Below are 21,907 nucleotides of genomic sequence, written 5' to 3' on the forward strand. Positions count from 1 at the left end.
CAGGAAGAAAAGCTAGCATTAATGTCTCCAAAGCTCAAATTTGTATATAAACGGAAATGTCAAAATTACGATTTCTGTCACTTTAGGGGAAGCAACGTAATGTAGCAATATATATGTGTTTGTGTGTGTGTGTGTGTGTGTGTGTGTGTGTGTGTGTGTGTGTGTGTATATATACATATATATATATATATGAGTGTGTGTATATATATATGTGTATATATATGTGTGTATCTATATATATGCGTGTGTGTGTGTTTACAAATAAACCTTCCAAGTTTTACACTTTATTTTCCCTAAAATTGTAATAGAACAACACATTTCTATTTCATGATAACATTTAATTCAATTCAGTTTATTTTGTATAGCCCAATATCACAAATTACAAATTTGCCTCAGAGGGCTTTACAATCTGTACACATACGACATCCCTGTCCCAGGACCTCACATCAGATCAGGAAAAACTCCCCAAAAATAACCTTTCACAGGGAAAAAAGGGAAGACACCTTCAGGAGAGCAACAGAGGAGGATCTCTCTCCCCGGATGGATAGATGCAATAGATGTCATGTGTACAGAATGAACAACATTACAGAGTTACATAAACACATTACATGAATATGACAATGTATGAATGGACCTCCACAATCCATGAAACAGAAGGAGGTAGAGAGGAGGGGGGGCGGGGCGCATCAGCAGGGGCCATGGCAGGAGGCCGGCTCACCAGGCAAGAGGCATCAGACACAGCCAGGTCCGATGGACCCTACGAGACGTGAAGTCACAAAGACTCCGGGTAGGAAGCAGAGTTAGTAAGGTGCAATGGAGATATGTAAATACATACATAATTAAAGAGAGGAGAGGAGATAGGTGCTCAGTGTATCCTAAAACATCCCCCAGCAGCCTATAAACCTATAGCAGCATATCTAGGGGCTGGACCAGGGCAAACCTGATTCAGCCCTAACTATAAGCGCTATTAAAGAGGAAAGTCATAAGTCTACTATTAAATGTGGTGACTGTGTCTGCCTCCCAGACTGAAAGTGGAAGCTGATTCCATAAAAGAGGATCTTGATAACTAAAGGCTCTGGCTCTTATCCTGATTTTGAAGACTCTAGGAACCACAAGTAGCCCTGCATTTAGTGAGCGCAGCGCTCTAGTGGGGCAATATGGTACTACAAGCTCCTTAAGATATGATGGTGCATCACCAATCAAGGCTTTGTAGGTGAGGAGAAGAATTTTAAATGTGATTCTTGATTTTCAGGGAGCCAGTGCAGAGCAGCTAAAACAGGAGTAATGTGATCTCTTTTCTTAGTTTTTGTGAGTACACGAGCTGCAGAATTCTGGATCAACTGGAGGGGCCTAGGAGACTTACAAGAGCACCCTGATAATAAGGAATTGCAATAATCTAGTCTGGAAGTAACAAACACGTTCTGCATCTTTTTGAGACAAGATGTGCCTGATTTTTGAAATGTTACGTAGATGAAAAAATGCAGTCCTTGAGATTTGCTTCACATGGGAGTTAAAGGACAAGTCCCGGTCAAAGATAACGCCGAGATACTTTACAGTGGTGTTGGATGCCAGGGCAATGCCATCTACAGAAACCACTTCACCAGATAATTGATCTCTGAGGTGTTCAGGGCCGAGTAAAATAACTTCAGTTTTGTCTGAGTTTAACATCAGGAAGTTGCAGGTCATCCAAGTTGTTATGTCTTTAAGACATGCTTGAATTTTAGCGAGCTGGTTGGTCTCCTCTGGTTTGATCGATAGATATAATTGAGTATCATCTGCATAGCAATGAAAGTTTGTGAAATGTTGCCCAAAGGAAGCATATAAAAGGTAAATAAAATTGGTCCAAGCACAGAACCTTGTGGAACTCCGTGATTAATGTTGGTGGTCATTGAGGATTAATTGTTTACAAATATAAATTGAGATCGATCTGATAAATAGGATTTAAACCAATTTAGTGCGGTACCTGAAATGCCAATCGACTGATCCAGTCTCTGTAATAGGATTTCATGATCAATGGTGTCGAACGCAGCACTAAGGTCTAACAAAACAAGTACAGAGATGAGTCCTTTATCTGATGCAATTAGGAGGTAATTTGTAATTTTCACCAGTGCTGTCTCTGTGTTGTTTTCTAAATTCTGACTGAAACTCCTCAAATAAACTATTATGATGTAGAAAGTCACACAACTGATTAGCGACTACTTTCTCAAGGATCTTAGAGAGGAAGGGAAGGTTAGAGATCAGTCTGTAGTTAGCCAACACCTCTTGATTAAGAGTGGGCTTCTTTAGGAGAGGATTAATTACAGCTACTTTGAAGGAATGTGGTACATGGCCTGTTAGCAAAGACACATTGACAATATCTAACAGAGAGGTGCCAATTAAAGGCAACACGTCTTTAAGCAGCCTCGTTGGGATGGGGTCCAAGAGATAACATTACATAACAGGGACCACACTAAGCTGAGACCAAATAATCTAATATGACACATTAACAGTCACTAATATATGAAATCCTGAGCAATAAAAAAGTACAACAAAACTACAGCACCAAAAAGGCAAAAGGGTATACAGTATGATAATAACTTCACATCATTATAATAAACCTTCTCACATCCACAAAAGGATTTTTATTGACACAAAGGCACAGCTGGTGACCCTAGATGATCCTTTTTCTCCTCCCTCTGCGCCAGTCTCTGTCCCACACAGGCACCCTGAGGTCCAGCATCCAGAGCCGCAACGTTATGTTACATTCACCTCAGAAGATTTCAACACATGCTATGTGAAATTTCACAAATGAATGCAGTATGTGAAGCGCACATAAACACTCACACACACACACACACACACACACACACACACACACACACACACACACACACACACACACAAACTTGCATATTGTATCAATATTATCGGTAGTATCTGTTTCCATCTCTAGTTGTACTCATTTCTCCACAAATATCTGTTTTCCTAAATTGGTCCCTTGGGGACAGCGGAAACAAGTTGTGAACATGTCATTGACACGTTAGATCAACTTAAAAGGAGATAACATGTTTAGCAACTGAGAAACTGTTCATAAACTGAAATATCTGTGTCTTTAGCTGCTAAATGCTGCACAATGGTCAGCAGATAGTAACTAACTGTCTGCTGGTTGATGCAGAGCAGGTGTACAGTGGGTTTTTACAGCTCTTGAGGAGAGATGTGACACTGAAAACAGTAAAGTTACTTCTCAGTAAAAAGTGAAATCCGATTATATGTAGGGCGACTGTTGATCAGTGGTTAGCAGGTCCGTCTTTCAATCAGGGAGTTAATGCCCGCCCTAGTCGATGTGTCCTTGAGCAAGACACTTAGCCTGTCAGGATCTGTAGTACCGTATTTTCCGCACTATAGGGCGCACTGGATTATAAGGCGCACTGTCAATGAATGGTCTATTTTCGATCTTTTTTCATATATAAAGCACGCCCGACTATAAGGCGCATTAAGCGAAACAAAACAGTCAGTCAGTCAAACTTTATTAAACGTGTTCACAATAACTCAACATTGTTCAAACGTTTGAGCGTATTCACAATAACTCCCAACCTTGTTCAGTTGTAACACGTAAAAAAAACAGTCTGATACCGCTAAATCAAACGTTAGTGTAACTCTGTGTGGTCTTCTTTACTTGGCGCAGGTCATCTTCTTGCTTCCTCCACTTCCGTACCATTGATTCATTAATGTTGAATTCTCTCGCAGCTGCTCTATTCCCATGTTCTACTGCGTGACTGATAGCCTTGAGTTTGAAGTCCGCGTAGTAAGCGTGTCTCTTGACAGGTGCCATTTTGGGGACCTTATACACACACACTGTAATATTATGGCGAAGCACAGTATGTATTACTCTGCGACACTCCTGACTACGGTAGCCGTAAAGGGGCGTTCACACCAAACACGTTGTGAATCTTTTGCGCGTCTGGATCCCATGTAAAGTCAACGCACAGACGCGTTTGGTTGAAATTCGCCGGATGTTGCGATAGACGCGTTTCGCGCGTTGCGAAATTTCGCCAGAAATATTTCTACTTCCAACGCAAGTTGCAAAAGTTTCGCAACTCGCCAGCCAATCAGCGTTGAGATGCTCCACCCGTTGGGCTTGCTGCTGCTCTGGTAGCGCTGGAAGTGGAAGTTATCGAGGCGGATTTCGGTGAAACTACCCGAGCTGTGTGAGCCTACGGGTGATGTTATTAACCCAAACACCAGACGTTAGATGTTCCGACGTTTATGGGATGTCTCCAACAAGTATAAAGCAGAACTACCGTTATTTCGACCGTGGTGGATGGTGAATTTATAAGTGTTTTTACCGAGACAAGCCACGGAGATAAGCCACGCCCCCTTTTCGCAACTGGTTGCGTTGAAGCACCAAATGACTTGACTGGCGAATAAACTGACGCGAGTTATAAAGCCGTTTGGTGTGAACGCACCATAACGCATGAAGAAAACTAACGCCCGGATCACTCGGTGGTATCTGGCTTTGCAGCCTTTTAATTTCAAAGTGATCCATAGGCCGGGACGCAGATGGTTGTGGCCGACTTCCTCTCCCGCTCTCACGGGGAGGGGGGGGAGTAGGTTAGGCGGATGTCGGGCGGGGGAGGTATGTGGTGGTGGGGCGTGGTTAAGCTCAGCTGCAGAGGGGGATTGGGGGAGTGCGCTCAGGGAACGGTACCAGGTGGAGACCTAATTGGCCTCAGCTGGGTCTAATGATGTGCTTTCCCTGTTAAATGGCAGTAGGACGGAAGGAGGAGGGGTTGGACGTTGCCGTGACGGAGACCGAGGACGGACAGGAGGGCGCTCAGGGGCAAGGCCGAGAGCGCGACTGTGTCCCAGACAAATAAAGATTCATAAAGCCGAGTTCGGTCTCCTGTGTCTCTGTGGTAGGGGGGGAAGGGTAACACGAACTTGTTACACAACCCCTTTCAATAGAACAGTTGATCATCTCCAATAGAAACTGGCCTAACAGATCCCAAAAAGTTAAGTAGAATTCAGGGGGAATACTGTCCCATCCCAGGGATTTCCCCTTTTTCATCCCTGCAATGTTATTTTTAAGTTCGGTCAGAGTAATTAGGGCCCCTAAGTCATTGGTGTTGGAAGTGTCACTTTTTGTAAAAGGTTATCACATTTTGATTTGTCAAAGCGAACTTCGGAGGTATACAATTTAGAGTAAAATTAATGAAATTCTAAATTTATCTCTTTAGGGTCTGACAATATTTTCTGGCCAGAGTCAATAGATATAATAGTAGCAGCCGTCTTACCTTTTTGTAGGCTTAAAGCCAACAGGTGGCTTGGTCTGGATCCATTAAAGTAATAATTTCCTCTAGATCTGTGGATCAAACATTCTGCTCTGGTTCTTAAAAGGGAGTTTAATTTAAATGTTATGGATTTAATTTGTTTACCTCTATCATCTGAGAAGCCAGTTTGTTGCTGGTTATTCTAGAGTAGTCTCATATTCATTAATCTGGTCTAATCTAGTATTGAGATTCGAGGAGTATGAGATTCCTTATGCAACCCTTAATGGAGCTCCAAATAATACGAGGGTCATTAGTGCTCAACTGTATGACGGTCTCAGCAGCACTGGACTCAATGCTAACTATTTGTGCAACACAGTCATCTGTTGTCACTCCCGGCTGTTTTATTCATGAATCTCACGAATTGTGCTGTGAGGGAGGTGTTTACCTCTCTAGGCTTCATGTATTTCTTGATTTTGTTGAGTCTCTCTGCCTCAAGAATTGCTGCCTCATTTACTCTTTCAATGAGCATCTCATCACTGACCGCTGGGTCATCCAGGAAAGGCTTTATCTGAAACGGTATGTTATCGCTGAACAGCCCTGTGCCCACGGACCTAAGGAATTTCTTACCTATCATAACAGGGCTATACTGCTCCTCTGAATCGTTGTCCATTGATGCCAGAACAGGAAGTTTTGAGTTTGGTCCCTGAGATATGCTAATAAGTCTGGTACAGGTCTGATGTATCTTCTTCCTTATAGTGCCCCTTTAGAATAGTCTTTAGCTTTAAGAGTCAGGTCAGTTTTTATTTCAAGCATATCCCATAGTTTTAGCACTGGGCTAATGACTTTTATGACTGCTTCAATGATATCTAATTCGCCATGACCTCTCCAAAGTCCTCCGTTGATCTGGTGTAAGAGGTTAGTATATGACAATTTCTCGCGCTGTCCTCCCTCCCCAATTAGCCCGCTGATACGGAACTCTCTTCGAATGGTTACTTCAGGAACTTTGGATTTTTGAAGGGGCTGGATAAGCTCATTCACAGTGGGATCAGTTATATGCAGTTTATCACTGAGAGTTTTTATTTTCCTCTTCTAGGAGCTTACGGGACCTCTGCAGCTCTATGTATTTCCCCTTTGTCTCTCGTAAGTGGAGAAGTTCTTGCTCTGTTCCCTCACCACTCCCGTCCACCATTGTTCCCAAGAAGGCTAAAAGATATTGGATACGCTGATATGCTTCTTCCCCATCCTTATCCTGTTCAATAGCATCCAATTTCTTCTCCATTAATTTGACAAGTGCTCGTCGACTCATTTATTGTCTCGTCCTCTTCCTCAATACAGTTTAGGAGTATGCAGACTTGTACTACCTGATCCCAGTGTAGTATCAGAATTGAGCTGGCTCTGTCCAGAAGCGCCTCAAGTTCCATGATGAAACTGCAGTTCTCTAACTGTTGTTCTAGGTTCGTCTTGGGAGAAAGATCTTCTTCTCACGAATGGAGATTCTGCTCGAAGTCACCTTTCGCCTGGCTGGCTCGCCAAGATATGTTGTACTCCCGTCTGTGTATGATGGCGGGGTGCACCCAAATAACGGCAGCAGACACTTTAAATACAGTTGTAACAATGATTAATGAGGGTGCCTGTTCGCTGTTACACTCTTCCTTTCTATTCTGTTATGTTCTTCTTCTACAAAACTTGACTAACGTCCAATCTAAACAATCATATTGAAATAAACATGCTTATACTGTACATAACTGTAACATTGCTCAACAGGTTAGCTTGTTCGGCTAATGCTACCAACGTCACTATCAACAGTTTTCTCTTCAACAACGGGTTACAGCTTCTCACTATCCTTAGTTAACAAGCATAACAGTTTCTTATACAATGTTTGCCATTAAAATAGAAATATCACCTTAAATACAGTTGTAACAATGTTTTAATGAGGGTGCCTGTTCGCCATATCACTAGACATTACCCACATTACCGTAAAAAAATCAGTTACTTATCAAAACTAAAGAAAAACAATGGGTATACAACAGTGTTCAGCGAATGAATTGATATTCTTACAAACAACATACACGATCTATCTCACATACACAGACAATCAAAGTTTCTTCATCATTGTGGACCAGAAAGCTATTCCATGCAACACTCAGACAGCAGCACAACAAAAGCAGCCATCGATGTCTGAGCGTTGTATGGGATAGCTTTCTGGTCCAAAATGATGAAGAACCTTTAAATTGTCTCCTTTTACTCACGAATGCAGAGGAAGGGCTGTATAGCATCAACTTTCTCCAGGATTGTAGTGAAGCTGGCTCCTTCCAGTAGTTTGAATGAAACAGATCCATAGTTATGATAATAAGCAGTTAGAAATAGTATACTAAGCTGCAATTCACACTTAATCCATATAAATGCAGCACCCAAAAAGTATGATTTTTGGTAGTACAAAAGGCTGATGGTAGATAACTTAATAAACCTTACAGGATGGTAGTCCGGGAGGCAGACACAGTCACCTCATTTAAGAGTAGACTTAAGACTTTCCTCTTTAATAGTGCTTATAGTTAGGGCTGAATCAGGTTTGCCCTGGTCGAGCCTCTTGATATGCTGCTACAGGCTTATAGGCTGCTGGGGCACCGATCTCCTCTTCTCTCTCTCCTTATGGATGAATTTACATCTCTCCATTGCACCTTACTAACTCTGCTTCCTCCCCGGAGTCTTTGTGACTTCACGTCTCAGAGGGTCCATTGGACCTGGCGGTGTCTGATGCCTGGTGAGCCGGCCTCCCGCGTTGGCCCTGCTGATGCACCCCGCCCCCCCCCCCCCCCCCCCCCCCCCCCCCCCCCCCCCCCCCCCCCCCCCCCCCCCCCCCCCCCCCCCCCCCCCCCCCCCCCCTCCTCTCTACCTCCTTCTGTTTCATGGATTGGAGTTCCATTCATACATTGTCATATTCATGTAATGTGTTTATGTAACTTTGTAATGCTGTTCATTCTGTACACATGACATCTATTGCATCTGCCCATCCGGGGAGAGGGATCCTCCTCTGTTGCTCTCCTGAAGGTTTCTTCCCTTTTTTCCCTGTGAAAGGTTATTTTTGGGGAGTTTTTCCTGATCCGATGTGAGGTCCTGGGACAGGGATGTCGTATGTGTACAGATTGTAAAGCCCTCTGAAACAAATTTGTAATTTTTGATATTGGGCTATACAAAATAAACTGAATTGAATTGAATTGAATGGTTAGCTGCCTGAGCTTTTGTGGCCTCTTGATGTAGGGGGCAGGAGATGCAATAGAAGAGCCGTCAAGTGTGCAGAATTATGTAAAGACACCACAAAATCCAACCCTCAGACACAAAATCCCAAACAAAAATGACTGGTTTCGGGCTCTGATTTTCTGGAAGAACAATGAGACATAGAAAGGTGAGAAATCTTATCCTCAGATTAGTTGCTTTTGTTCCTCTTGTTATGCAATGTTACACAAAGAAGGGGAAAACCTGTCCAACAACAGCTTTCAAACTCCGGTGAAGGTGTAGCTTTAAACAGAACTTTGTGTATTTTTGTCTGAAAGGATTAAACTGAATTATGAATAACATACGCCCATTACCAATAGGACTACCACAACGTTTAAATATTATTTTTCAAGTATAATAGTCCTTCAATCTAAATCCTTAAGTAAATAAGTATTATCAGCACTGTTAGTTGTCTTTCTTGATAATCGCAGTATTTATTGTTTTACATTATTAGATTGATAATATTTGTGCATCAAAGCATTTTACTGTTGTAGCTGATTGAGGTGGCTACTTTAAATACTTATTTAGATAGATTTGTCCAGTGTTTCCCAATGTAGGCATCTATTGATTCATGAAAAACTAACTACAGCAACAATTATACTTTTTCAAATGTACAACAAGAACAACAGATGACCTGCATGCATCTCTCCAAATGATTATCTGTTATATCTCTGAACACTGACAAAACCAACATTCATGCTGAATGTGAGTGCAGCCCTGCAATTTAGGTTTCTGAAACCTAAATTGGCCACTCCTCACAGAAACCAATTTTGCTCAACTTATTCTTGGAGAGGGGCTGGTGTTTTATTTCAGAATACAACTGTCAGAGGAAGACATACTCAAACTTCTTTCAGGTTTGACATATTTTATAGGACTGCATATATTTCATTAAAGGTTAGGTCTTGTTTAGCTATTGTTTAAGGTATTGAAGGCAATCTTTTAATGTATTCATGCAGTTGAATCTGTTTTTCTTTTACTGCATCTCTAGAAATGTGAAATGTCATCATTCATTTTCATAAAAGAAATGTATTTGACCCTAAAAAATATATATTCTTGAATTCACTACAGGTTCATCTACCACAAATTGCCATTGTTGTTTGGTGTTTCCAACATCACTGAGAACATTGTATCCTTACCTAAGGTTGACATGGACCAAAGACAAAACTCACAGCTGAAACAAAATCTGATGGACTGTGGGACAAGACCAGCCCATGCTCAACACAAACTTCAGGAGAGAGAGCAGTGGGGCAGTAAGATTGAGTTCATCCTGGCAGTTGCCGGACACATTGTCGGTCTGGGAAACGTCTGGAGGTTCCCATACCTTTGCTACAAAAATGGAGGAGGTAAATATTTGTTGTTGTGGATGTAAACAAATCCTCTGTTGTAGCCAGACTTGGAAGGGATCAAGATTGTATTCAGTTAATAATTGTCTTGTACGACAATATTTTACAAAAGAAACTTTACAACTCAGTGTTGTTTCTTCTTACCACATAACTACATGCATTTTTATAAATCATTATTTGTGTGCACAAATGTATGCAATTCTATCAACATTTTAACCAGATATTTTGTTTTTATTTTAAAGGGGTATTCTTCATACCTTATGTTTTGTTTTTGTTCACCTGTGGCATCCCCCTCTTCTTCCTGGAGACATCTTTGGGCCAGTACACCAGTCAGGGTGGAATCACATGTTGGAGAAAAATCTGCCCTCTTTTTGAAGGTAAGTTGTAAACACTATATTTTATCAGCTAAAATCGATTCTGTATAATGAATATGGTTGCATATGAGTACAGTTTGAAAAATCCGATTTCATTTTAAATCTGCTGTTGAAATGAACTGTATGAAGTGTTTTAAAATGTATCTTACTATTTTATGTACACTCAGCTACACTGATTCTTAGTTTTTTTTATATAAACAATGGCTAAAATTACTATTTGTGTGTGAAAGAACTTACTAGTAGTATAGAGCAGTGTTAACCTCGGGGTCGTAAACCTCCAAAGGTTCTGCTACACAATTAATATTTTTTGACTTTTTACCCTTTTTGGAATATCTTTTCTTCTCTTTTTTAAAATACTCTATTTTAGATACTTTTAAATGTCACAAGTCAAAACGTTTGGAAACCACAGGTCTAATCCTTAACAATAAGATGTATTTTTTAATCCTAATACATGCTTATATGAATATTTAAAAAAAATGAATTGGAAACAAATAATATTTTTTCATGGTATTACAATTTGAGATCTCTCTGCAGGTTTAGGTTACGGAAGCCAAGTGGTGGTTTTGTACACTGGGGTGTATTACATCATCATTCTGGCTTGGTCGTTTCTCTACCTGTTTTCATCCTTCAAGTCAGAGCTTCCATGGGCGACCTGCCGCAACAGCTGGAACACAGGTACCCAGCATTTATTTCTACATACAACTCTACAATGTGCTCACTTTTTTAATACATTTTCACAACTTTCTTATTCTTTCATGTAAGATGTCTGCTTTGAGCATGGTCACAATCAAACATCCTCTCTGCACCTGAATGGAAATAGCACATCTTCGGTTGTAGAATTTTGGGAGTGAGTACCATGAATGAAAGCATTATATCAAGGCAGGTATTTTTTTTGTTTTATTTTTCGGAATAAACTTTCTTGCAGAAGGAGAATCTTGGGCCTGTCCAGTGGGATTGAGAAAATTGGCAATGTTCGTTGGGACCTGGCCCTCTGTCTACTTCTTGCCTGGATGTTGTGTTACTTCTGTGTTTGGAAAGGAGTGAAATCCACAGGAAAGGTACAGTACAAGCTTAATGTTAATTTTTTAATGTCAGATTTCATGTAAACCCTGTTCTTAAAATATTTAACTTAAAAAAAGTAACACAAATGCTGTTGGTTTTGTCTTAGGTGGTCTACTTCACTGCCACATTACCGTATGTAATGCTGGTGATTCTGCTTGTTCGTGGTCTTACATTACCAGGGGCCAAAGATGGAATCATGTTCTACCTCTACCCAGACCCATCTCGCCTCACTGATCCAGAGGTACGACCAAACCTTAACGTTTACAATGTTCACAGTCTTTATTAGCATAATGGGAAGCTTGAGGAGTCCTAGTTGGATTAACAAAAAGATAACTTTCTTAACCCCAAAATGAAAGATACAATTTACAAAAAATATGCGATAGTTCTGGACACAATTAAAAAGATCAGATAATCATAACTTAACTCAGGCTACGCTAACTTAACATAAACTGAACAGACTACACTGACCAAAGACATAACTTAACACAAATAGGGAACATTCCCTATTCTTCCAAATTGTATACTTTTTACTTTTAGCACAGTTGCCTTTACTGCATGCACATACTTCGTCATCATACCATTGCCCCTCAAACTTTGACCCTCTATCTGCTGCACATAGGATTGTGGGTCAGAATAGGCAGAAAAGCATGCTGACTTGCATACTGCAAAATGCCACGGGATGTAGTTGGACATCCTGGTATATTTGGCATACTGCTTTTGACATACTACTTTTGTTTCCTAGAATAGTGAACAGTATGGTTTTATGGTTATTGGGACAGAGTGGGTACATCCCAAGTCTCTTATTTGACATTTCCTCACTCCTCGGATGAATCCGAGGGTTGAGGAAATAGAGAGAAATTAGAGATCCCCTGTTCCTCAGAGCAGAAAGCTTTGGGGCGGCCTTCAATATGGCCGCCCCCATTTCGAGGAAAAATCGTAACCCTGATCACTTTGAACGACCTTTGGAATTCCAAAGATGGAAATGCACTGCGTCAGTGCTTTAACCACAGACCTAGCAGCAATGGTGCACAACGGATAGGCAGCTGGATACCTTGTACTTTGACACTTTACTGTAAGCAAATAATTACCTCCAGACATTGAATGTGGTAAAGGACCAACACAATCAATGATTAGATGCTCAAATTCAAGATTCAATTTTTCCAAGAAGTCCTCCGATGGAGCTGTCAAGAAGTCCTCAATATTAGCCATAACAAACCCAAGGATTATTTCTTACTTGCCTGAATACACAAAATGAGTACGAACTGAAAAAAAAATATATATTTATTTTTATTTTCTTTTACGCTAACTGGACAACCATAGATCAAACGTCCCACATACAGCCAAACATCAGCAAAATGCTGTCCCTCTAACTGCCTAACTAGAGACTAGCTAAACTCCCGAGTCTTCAGGTGCTACTTATGGTGGGTACATATGCATTTATTTTTCGCGCGAGTAGATACAGACGCATTTGACGCGAATTGGAGCCAGAGTTGAAATATTTCAACCACGCCCGACGCAAAGTTGCGAAAGCCAATCAGCGTTGAGATGCTCCGCCCGCCTGGCTACTGCTGCTCTGGTAGTGCTGGAAGCGAAAGTTATCGAGACGGAGTCGGTGAAAGTTACCGAGTTGTGTGAGCCTACGGGAGATGTTATGAACCCAAACACCAGGGCGTTAGATGTTCCGACGTTTGTGGGATGTCCACAACAAGTTTAAAGCAGAACTAGTGGTTATTTCTTCTGTGGTGGATGGCACAAATGATAACTGTTTCTACGGTGTAAAGCAACAAGCATTTGGTGTGAACGCAGCATAAGAGCGGATACTGTATTGCAATGGTGGAATCGAAGGAAAACAAATTATGTCATGTGAACGTTGTGTAGATATACTCAATATGACTATTTTGCAATGTGGCAATTACATGCATCTCTACAAACCTAAACTGAACATGAACACATCCAAACCCCTCAGGTATGGATGGATGCTGGAAGCCAAGTTTTCTACTCCTATGGAGTTTGCACAGGTGTTCTGACATCTTTAGGAAGTTACAACAAGTACAGCAACAACTGCTACAGGTTTGTATTTCTTTCATTTGCACAGATTGTGCTCAAAATTCAGTTAGATTTGATTAGAGCACTGGTGTGCTAATTGTCCTACATTTCTACCCTCTTACAGAGACTGTGTTTACCTTTGCCTGTTAAACAGTTTAACCAGCTTTGTAGCTGGCTTTGCCATCTTTTCTGTGCTCGGTTTTATGGCAAAGGAGCAAGGTGTGGATATATCGATGGTGGCTGAATCAGGTATGGAAGATCGATAATTCCTGACAGAAACCCGGAGTGATATAGTTTGAATAGTTTAAGAAAATATGAACATTTCTTTCCCCATCCCCTTTGCAGGTCCAGGGTTGGCATTCATTGCTTATCCCAGTGCTGTGGCTCTAATGCCACTTCCCCAGCTCTGGGCTATTTTCTTCTTCATTATGATCATCTTTTTAGGATTAGATAGTGAGGTAGGACTACAAATCAGCTTGGAATGTAATAATTAGACACATACTACAATTTTGTGTGAACTTTTCTCTTTTTTCATCATAGTTTGTTTATCAAGAGGCATTGGTCACAACCATCACGGACATGTATCCTGATTTCTTTCAAAACCATTGTCGCCGCAAACTCCTACTTCTTGCCATTTCTGTTGGAAGTTTCTTTGTTGGCCTTCTGATGGTCACAGAGGTGAGAGTTAAACTTTCTGATATTGATTTCTTGAATCAATTAAGCATTTATTTCCAGTATGAACATATTTAAAACATATAGGGGTATATGCAAAATATTTTTACAATAAAATATTAGACAAACTGAGTGTGGATGATGCAATGACGAATTTCACTGAAGGACCTGGTTCTTGTCATTTGCAGGGAGGCCTGTATATTTTCCAGCTGTTTGACTATTATGCCTGCAGTGGCATGACACTCCTGTTCTTTGCTATTCTTCAATCTCTTTGTATTGGATGGGTCTATGGTAAGGTGAACTTTTAACCTCGTAAAATGTGATGGTACCATTGTTGGATCCCTCTTTTTTTTTTAAAGATGGAAATAGTAATATTTTATTTTTTAATTTTGCAAATACTTTACAGTACCACCCCCAGGAGGTTGGGGTATACCGGACATTACATTCAGTTGTGAATCACTTGGAGGTAGTGTAACTGTGACAAGCTGTCACTGAATATAGAGATTGCAAATACAACGAACAAAGAAACACATCACTCTTGGGAGGTATGGCATACAGATTCACTCAGATGAGAAAGATCCCCAAAACAACAACCACGATAACAATATTAACTTAAAACAAATTTCAATGAAATAGTTGAAATTAAGACATGGAAACGTGCTTACATAACTACCCAAACAAAATTAAATTAAATTAATAGGAAAGAAAATTAAAATAATAGTTAAAATAAAACAAAAAATAGGGAAGATGGGTGGTGGTCTTAGTCCATTAGTTATTGTGTTGGATTGCAGCGACGTTCATAGTTAAAAAAGGTTTCCAGGCCTCTTCAAAGGATTCACTGGAAACCTTTGAGTGTGAATCTTCGAGTTTTATATGATTGCGGATCTCTTTTAACCAACTGTTATGTGTGGGTGGGAGAGCGTGTTCCCATTTAAATAGTATGAGGCGTCTAGCTAGAAGTGTCGTAAAGGATGCGTCGTAAAGGATGCGTCGTCCTGACGACGGGAGATCAGGTATATCCGGTGGTTGGATTCCAAATAGTGCTGTGAGGGGTTTGTGATCAAGTTTTACGCCGAGTACTGTTCCAAGTGTATTGAATATATGACCTAAAAAATCTTTTAAATTTGGGCATGACCAAAACATATGTGTATGATTAGCAGGTGACTGTTTGCACCTATTACAGGTGTCAATCATATTTGGGTAGATTTCAGCCAGACTGGCATTTGTGTAGTGAACCCGAAACAAAACCTTGCATTGCAACAGCCCGTGTCTCACACAAAGGAGTGAAAGGAGTGGGATAAGTCAAGGATTCAAACCCATCGGTTGTCGGATATTGGTTTACCAATTTCTTTTCCCCAGGTTTGTTTCAGATGAGATGTCTTGTTCGGGTTAAGGGAGTCAATGGAGCCATAGATAATTTAAATGGAGCCTTTTTGATTGGAGGCCAGAGTAAGTAAAGAGTCAAACAAAGGTCCAGGGGGTGATTAGGAAAGTGGGGATATTCAGACTTAATGAGGTGTCTAATCTGTAGAAAGTGGAAAAAAAGATTTAGGAAGATGAAATTTAGATGACAGTCGTGCAAAATTCATAAAGTCCCCACCCTTGTAAAAGTCTTTAATACTACATAGGCCTTTATTGCGCCACATACGAAAAGTAGTGTCGGACACAGAGGGTGAGAATAAGTGGTTTCTAAAGACTTTAGCAAGAGTAGAAGAAAGGTTTGTCCACTCCAAAATGTTTATGGAAAATGTTATCCAGATGTTGAGGGAGTTGGTAACTATTGGATTTTCTGAGATCCCGTAGGTTTTAAGTGTCAGTCTCATGCCGTGATGAGGGATTGAAGGGAGAACATGGAAGAGAATAGTTCCATTCAGGCCCACAAGGGACCATTTCTGAGCCCATCGTCCATCTAGTGACCTAGCTTTTCAATGTTGCAGGCCCAGTAATATTGGATTAAATTGGGTAAAGCTAATCCGCCTGACTTTTTAGGAAGTTGTACGATTGCTTTCTTAATGCAAGGGGGTTGGTTAGCCCAAATAAATGAGGAGATATTCTGATCTAATTGGTGTAAAAAATATTTTTTCAGAAAGATTGGAATATGTTGAAACAAATATAGGAAAGGGGGTCAGGGGGAGAGCGGACCAGCGGGTTATATCGGATTTACAGTTGTCAACAAGACAACGAAAGTTATTGGCGAAGAGATCCTTAAATTATAGTGTAATGGCCACCCCTATGTATATAAATCCTTCCAAGGTCACCTTGAATAGAAATAGAGATTGTGGTAGTTCCTTGGATAACGCATTTATGGGGAGAAGTTCACTTTTATGAAAGTTTAATTTACAACCAGCATATTTTCCAAATTCAAGTAGAATATCTGAAAGGGATGAGACAGGATTGGAGACATATAACAAGAGGTCATCCTCATATAGTGACAGTTTGTGTGTGACTTCCATCCTGGAAATGCCCTTGAATTCTTCCTCACCCTGGAGCCAGACAGCCAAAGGTTCTGGTGCCACGGCGTAACGCGAAAGGGCTGGATTTCACCCCGTTAATGAGAATGGACGCAGTCGGCTAGTTATAGAGCAACTTGATCCAGGCTATGAAGCCAAATCTTCCCGTAACATATCTTCTGTGCAACATTCAGAAGGGATATGTACCTGTAATTGTTGCATGATAGGGTCTTAGTCCTTTTTCAGTAGAAGACATCTGTTCCAGCTACCCCCAACACTTCAGATAGTGTTGGGGGTAGCCGTCCTATTGAAAATGCTTAATTTTATACTTTTGACAGCAGTAGGAAGACTAGGTTGGAGTTTTGTAAAATTCTACTATGAACCCATCTGGGCCCGGAGATTTACCATTCTGTAGCAGTTTAATTGCCTCGTGCACTTCTGCAGTCAAGATTGGAGCTCCAAGATTGTTAGGTACAGTATGTCCTCACTGATTTTGGGGAATGGGATGGATTCCAAAGGGTTGTGCCTGCTCCTCACTTCCGTTGAGCTGTCTGATGAATAAAGCTCTGAATAATAACAAAAAAAAACATAATTCACGGAGTTAGGATCAGTAACCATATCTTTTGGTTATCAGATCTTTTCTGGAATGCGTTGTAGGAGATAGCTTGGCCCTGATATGATTTTAATGCTTCAGAATGGCAATATGGCTCAATAGCGCCCCCTACAAATATTAATTTAAGCACCCCCAGTACTACGTTTCACCTACATTTATGAAACTGGTAGGCATATGTAAAACATGTAAACTGAAAAGAAAGTCTCTTGGGGCCATGCTCTAAACTGTAGTCAGCCATTTAGATTTTTTTGTGTGATTTTTCCGTTAATTTTTTCATGCTTTAGTCTATTCAACTCCTCCTAGGTAAATCATCTGACAGACTTCAAATTTGCACTTTCGTTTTCCCGTTTTTGGTTTCAGACGATAAAAACAGCAAACAGAAGTGGTTTTCCGTTTTCCCGTTTTTGGTTTCAAACAGAAAACGAAGAAACCACGGTATTTTCGTATTTTCGAATGAACCATAAAACAAACGTACACGGACAAACTGAGTCTGACAGTAGGGCGGATCTGCCGACCTGAGGGCGATTCTGCCCTGGAGTCGACTGCTTTCTGGGTGCCTTTGTACAAGCTGTTAACTAAAGTTTTTGGTCAGAGAAAAGTTATTATTGAAAAAGTTGCGGGAGAGTGCAACGCGTGCGACTACTCCATACCGCTCTCCACCAGAAGTCCCGTTAGATCGCTCTTCATACAATCATTTTTAAACCAGTGGTTCCACACCTGACAGTTCACGAGACAGTTAACAGAATTGGAAAGAGAATAAATATATTTAAACGAAACAGGGAAACGTCATGGGTTAAGCCCCTCAAAGATATTCAATATTGATCATTTTAAATGGATCATTTAACCACAAGCGTTTAGGTTTGGGAAACCCTAGTTTAAACCTGTTAAACTATTATTTTGAATGCAAGATGAGATCCTAAAGTTTCCTGTCGTTCCAACTATTTGAAGCTGAATTTTGAGGAGCTGTATACAAAATCATCCAACACTGGGAATATTTTAGTTTGATTGCCAAAATATGTCACTAACATTTGAGTTTTTCAGGAGCAGATCGTCAGTATGAAAATATAAAGGACATGATTGGATATCGACCATGGCCTTTTATGAAATATTGTTGGCAGTACTTCGCACCAGCCATCTGTACTGTAAGTATTGGAGATGATGTCTGCCTTGTAATGTTGTTCATTATTTACTAACAAACAAGTGTATTTGGCAGCTGCCACAGGATTGAGTCATGAAGGTATATCTTTACCATTGAGGGCATACTGATGTTGCTATTCAATGCCATTTTATATTAATGTTTAAGGAATCTGTGTAATCAATGACTTCTTTCTCCTGAAGAAATGTTTAATACTATATTATAATTATTATTATCTAAAGAGAACATAGAAATGGGATTTATTTGGCAAATACATTTTAGTCCGTTGCTATCAACATCTTCAAGAAATAAATGCCACAAAGAACAATATTTATTTTCAAGCTTTACATTTGAATATGCATGGACACTAGGTGTTTGTAAAGTCAACAGCAATACAGGTGAGAAGGACAACCTGGGAAGGGAGCTGTATCAGGGAACAGCATGGCAGGGCCGAGGAATAAAGAGTTACAATTAAGAGCAGTTTGTTCTCACGTCTTATGTGTATCAAAAAACACGACAGATTGAGCTGCAGAAACAAGTTAGACAGGTTGCTGTATGCTTGTGTGAATAAGACTGGATATTATACTATTCATTATTCCACCTAAACACTGCAGTCTCATTATCCATTGTATGTTTTACTAATTGATTAAATTCATACTAGCTAATTGTGAATTTTATTTCCTGTGTGTCTTATTTTGAGAGTTTTTACACCTTCTCTACTCTGCTGTTCTTTTCTTAGTTCACCTTTCTCTTCTCCTTGGTCAAATATACTCCGCTCACCTTCAACAACACTTATGAATATCCCTGGTGGGGCTACACCATTGGAGGATTCTTCACTCTCTCTTCAACCCTTATGGTTCCTTTGTGGATGCTGTATGCTGTGAGTGTAACTCCAGGAACACTCAGACAGGTACAGTAACATGTTACTGTTGATCAGAAAAAAAGAAACTAAAAACAATAACGGTATAAATGACTTACTGAATACCTCAGCTTTGAGTTTGTAACAGGATAACTGAAGCTACATTAACACTACTATATGTTTTGAGTGCAGTTTAATGAAGTATGTGAGAATAAGTAGATCTCAGTTGAGAGGGCAAACAATTGTGTACTATTGCAGGGTTTTCTATTAGTTTTCAGTTCAAATTCTACCAAACCTCTAGTTGCTAGTTAGTGCGTTTCCCAAGTTTCTTCTTTTTTTTTGCTGCTGTTGCTCCGGATTTTACTCTTTCTTTATGTAAAAATTACGCATGCTGTGGATTTATTTGAAAAAGAAGACACAACTGTATTGTAGTTGTTACTTACAGTACTTTTTTTATTATGAGAAAACGTGATTATAGTTAAGCTGATTTGTTATTTCACCACTGTTAACATACAGTAACTGTCCTTTATTTCTGCACACAGAGAGTGGAAGTGCTCTGCACTCCAGCAAAGGACTTACCCACTGCTACGTTAAAGAATAAAATAAAGAATAAAGAAACATTTCATACATTCACAGGCTTGTACACACTACGCACAACAGTAAGTCCTGATGACAATGGTGACAGAGCTCAGAGATCATCATGTTCTGAAATAGAACAATACGTCTAATGTATAGAGTGAAAACTTGCCAAGACACCTGTGTAATTTATGAGGCCACACCTGTTTGCTTTAACACCTGCAACCGCAGGAAAACTTGTTATGCAGGCTGTAACTTAAAAAAAATGAATGTGGGCAGAAATATATAATGCATTGTGTAAAAGCTATCAACACAAGACATTCAGTGATACAGATTTACATTGTAAAGCTTTGTTTTTTTCTTGAGGAACTATAGTTATTTTAATGAAACATTGTCTGCTTTTAAAGGAAATGAGAAACATATATTTTTCCCAAAACGTTTAGTTATGTTTAGTGTGTGTTTAACCGGTAACACTTTAGTTTTAGAATATGTATGATTGTTCTTATCTTGTGTGTTTTTCTTTCTTTCTATGTAATACCTTCTTATCTTAAATTATGTTATGTATGGGACGGTGTATTTGGCTCTCAGCCAACAGAACTATAGTTCACACACTGCTGAAACCCGCCGCCACTCACCCTGTGGGCGGACAGCTTGGGGAGTTTACCTTTGTGTTTTTGGCACGATAGTAGGAAGTGTATTATACGATGAATTTGAGACCATTACTCGTATTTGTACTTTGCCACTTGCTTTTCAAATTTGAATCAAGCACTGGTTGTATTCTTTCAATATAACAGCAGTTGTTGGAGATACACCTGGCAGAGACCTGAACTCAACTGAGTTTTACATTTATGTCATACGATCGTTACCTTTGCTTTTATTTTACGCCTGTCATATGAAATATGCTATATAAATAAACTTGATAATTGATCTACCCCTTACCCAAGGCACTCCATATTTCAAAATGTCTTAGTGTAATTTGCTTTAAATCTATAAATCTAAATGTACCTTGTGAGTTTGCTAAAGTACATTTATTTTCCATAATAATATCTTTCTTACTCTGCAATATTGTTAGTGTACCTTGTGTTATACAAGTAACTGACATATCTGACCTATTGTATAGTCCAGTGCATATTCTAAGGTTTGGCCTCAGGGAGGCGCTGCAGGTCAGTGTTTAAAACACTCCGCTTTTATGTATATATTATGTATATCCTTCTGTAATAAGGTGTCCAACCTCTGATCCTGTTTTGTAGACATATATCTATGCACATACGCAATTTATCACTTTGGCATTTTCTTCCTACTTGGGAATACTAAGAATATTGTTGCAATTGTACAAAAAGAAAACAATAGAAACACATACTCTCAATTAGTAAAATGCAAATCCTAATAAATCACAATAAAAAAAAAACAATAAAATTGACAATTTATATCAAATGAAACCTTAAACATGTCAACATTACATTCAAATATTAAAGTAAACGAACACATATCACATGAAGTCCTGTGAAGCATTCTTATCAGGAAATGTATTATGGTGGTTTGGACTGTTTTAACCAATAATAGAACCATCATTTAATTATGTTGCTATTTCTGGCACTAATGCTGACACTCTAACATACCAAAGCATCAAACAAACCACTAGTATTAATTTTGCTCACGTTGAACTTTTCTGAACAGTATACAATAGAACACCAGAGGGTGCAGCAGCAAATGAAAATATGATTCTATCCTTGTATATTGTTATTTTCCTCACACCTAAGGTTAAACTACACTATATGCATGCCTCTGTTACTCATCATATTACTGCTGTATTAGACTGTTCACATTGTTTTTCCTAATCCATGAACCAATATGGAAGTAATTATGTTTGAGGTATTCACCCATGACCCACATTATAATCAGGAATTGTACGATGAATGGGATGGTATAGTTTTTTAAACTCAAGTTACAATTCATTCTCACCTTAATAGAACTGTGCTGCCCCCTTTTGTCGTCTGAGCCCTACCCCTTTTTTTCTCTTTTTCTTTCTATATTTTCTTTCTATTATCATATTTTTCTGATCTAGCATGAATAAAACTAATCACAAACATTTATTAGTTAGACCTATTGGAACTAAAAAAATCACTTCAGCTGATTCTTCTTAGACATTACAACCATAATCATGTTTATGAACTGTCCTATGAGACGTGATGGAATAGTCTTTAGTATAATGTGTTGGATTGAGTATCAATAGTGTATATGAAGTGGAGGGGAGA

At 39.6% G+C, this 21,907-nt stretch overlaps 1 protein-coding gene across 1 annotated transcript; it reads left to right on the forward strand.

The window, feature by feature from the left end:
- The first annotated feature begins 1,503 nt into the window (after positions 1-1,503).
- On the forward strand, positions 1,504-19,136 carry LOC117730521 (sodium- and chloride-dependent GABA transporter 2-like). The gene is made up of 14 exons (XM_034532266.1): positions 1,504-1,527; positions 9,754-9,865; positions 10,108-10,242; positions 10,774-10,914; positions 11,002-11,086; positions 11,165-11,297; positions 11,408-11,542; positions 13,268-13,371; positions 13,472-13,596; positions 13,693-13,805; positions 13,888-14,025; positions 14,208-14,310; positions 18,124-18,224; positions 18,957-19,136. The coding sequence occupies exons 1-14, from the start codon at positions 1,504-1,506 to the stop codon at positions 19,134-19,136; spliced, it is 1,629 nt and encodes a 542-aa protein (XP_034388157.1).
- The last annotated feature ends 2,771 nt before the right edge of the window (positions 19,137-21,907 follow it).

This window comes from Cyclopterus lumpus, chromosome 5 (genome assembly GCF_009769545.1).
Source record: "Cyclopterus lumpus isolate fCycLum1 chromosome 5, fCycLum1.pri, whole genome shotgun sequence".
Lineage (NCBI taxonomy): Eukaryota > Metazoa > Chordata > Actinopteri > Perciformes > Cyclopteridae > Cyclopterus > Cyclopterus lumpus.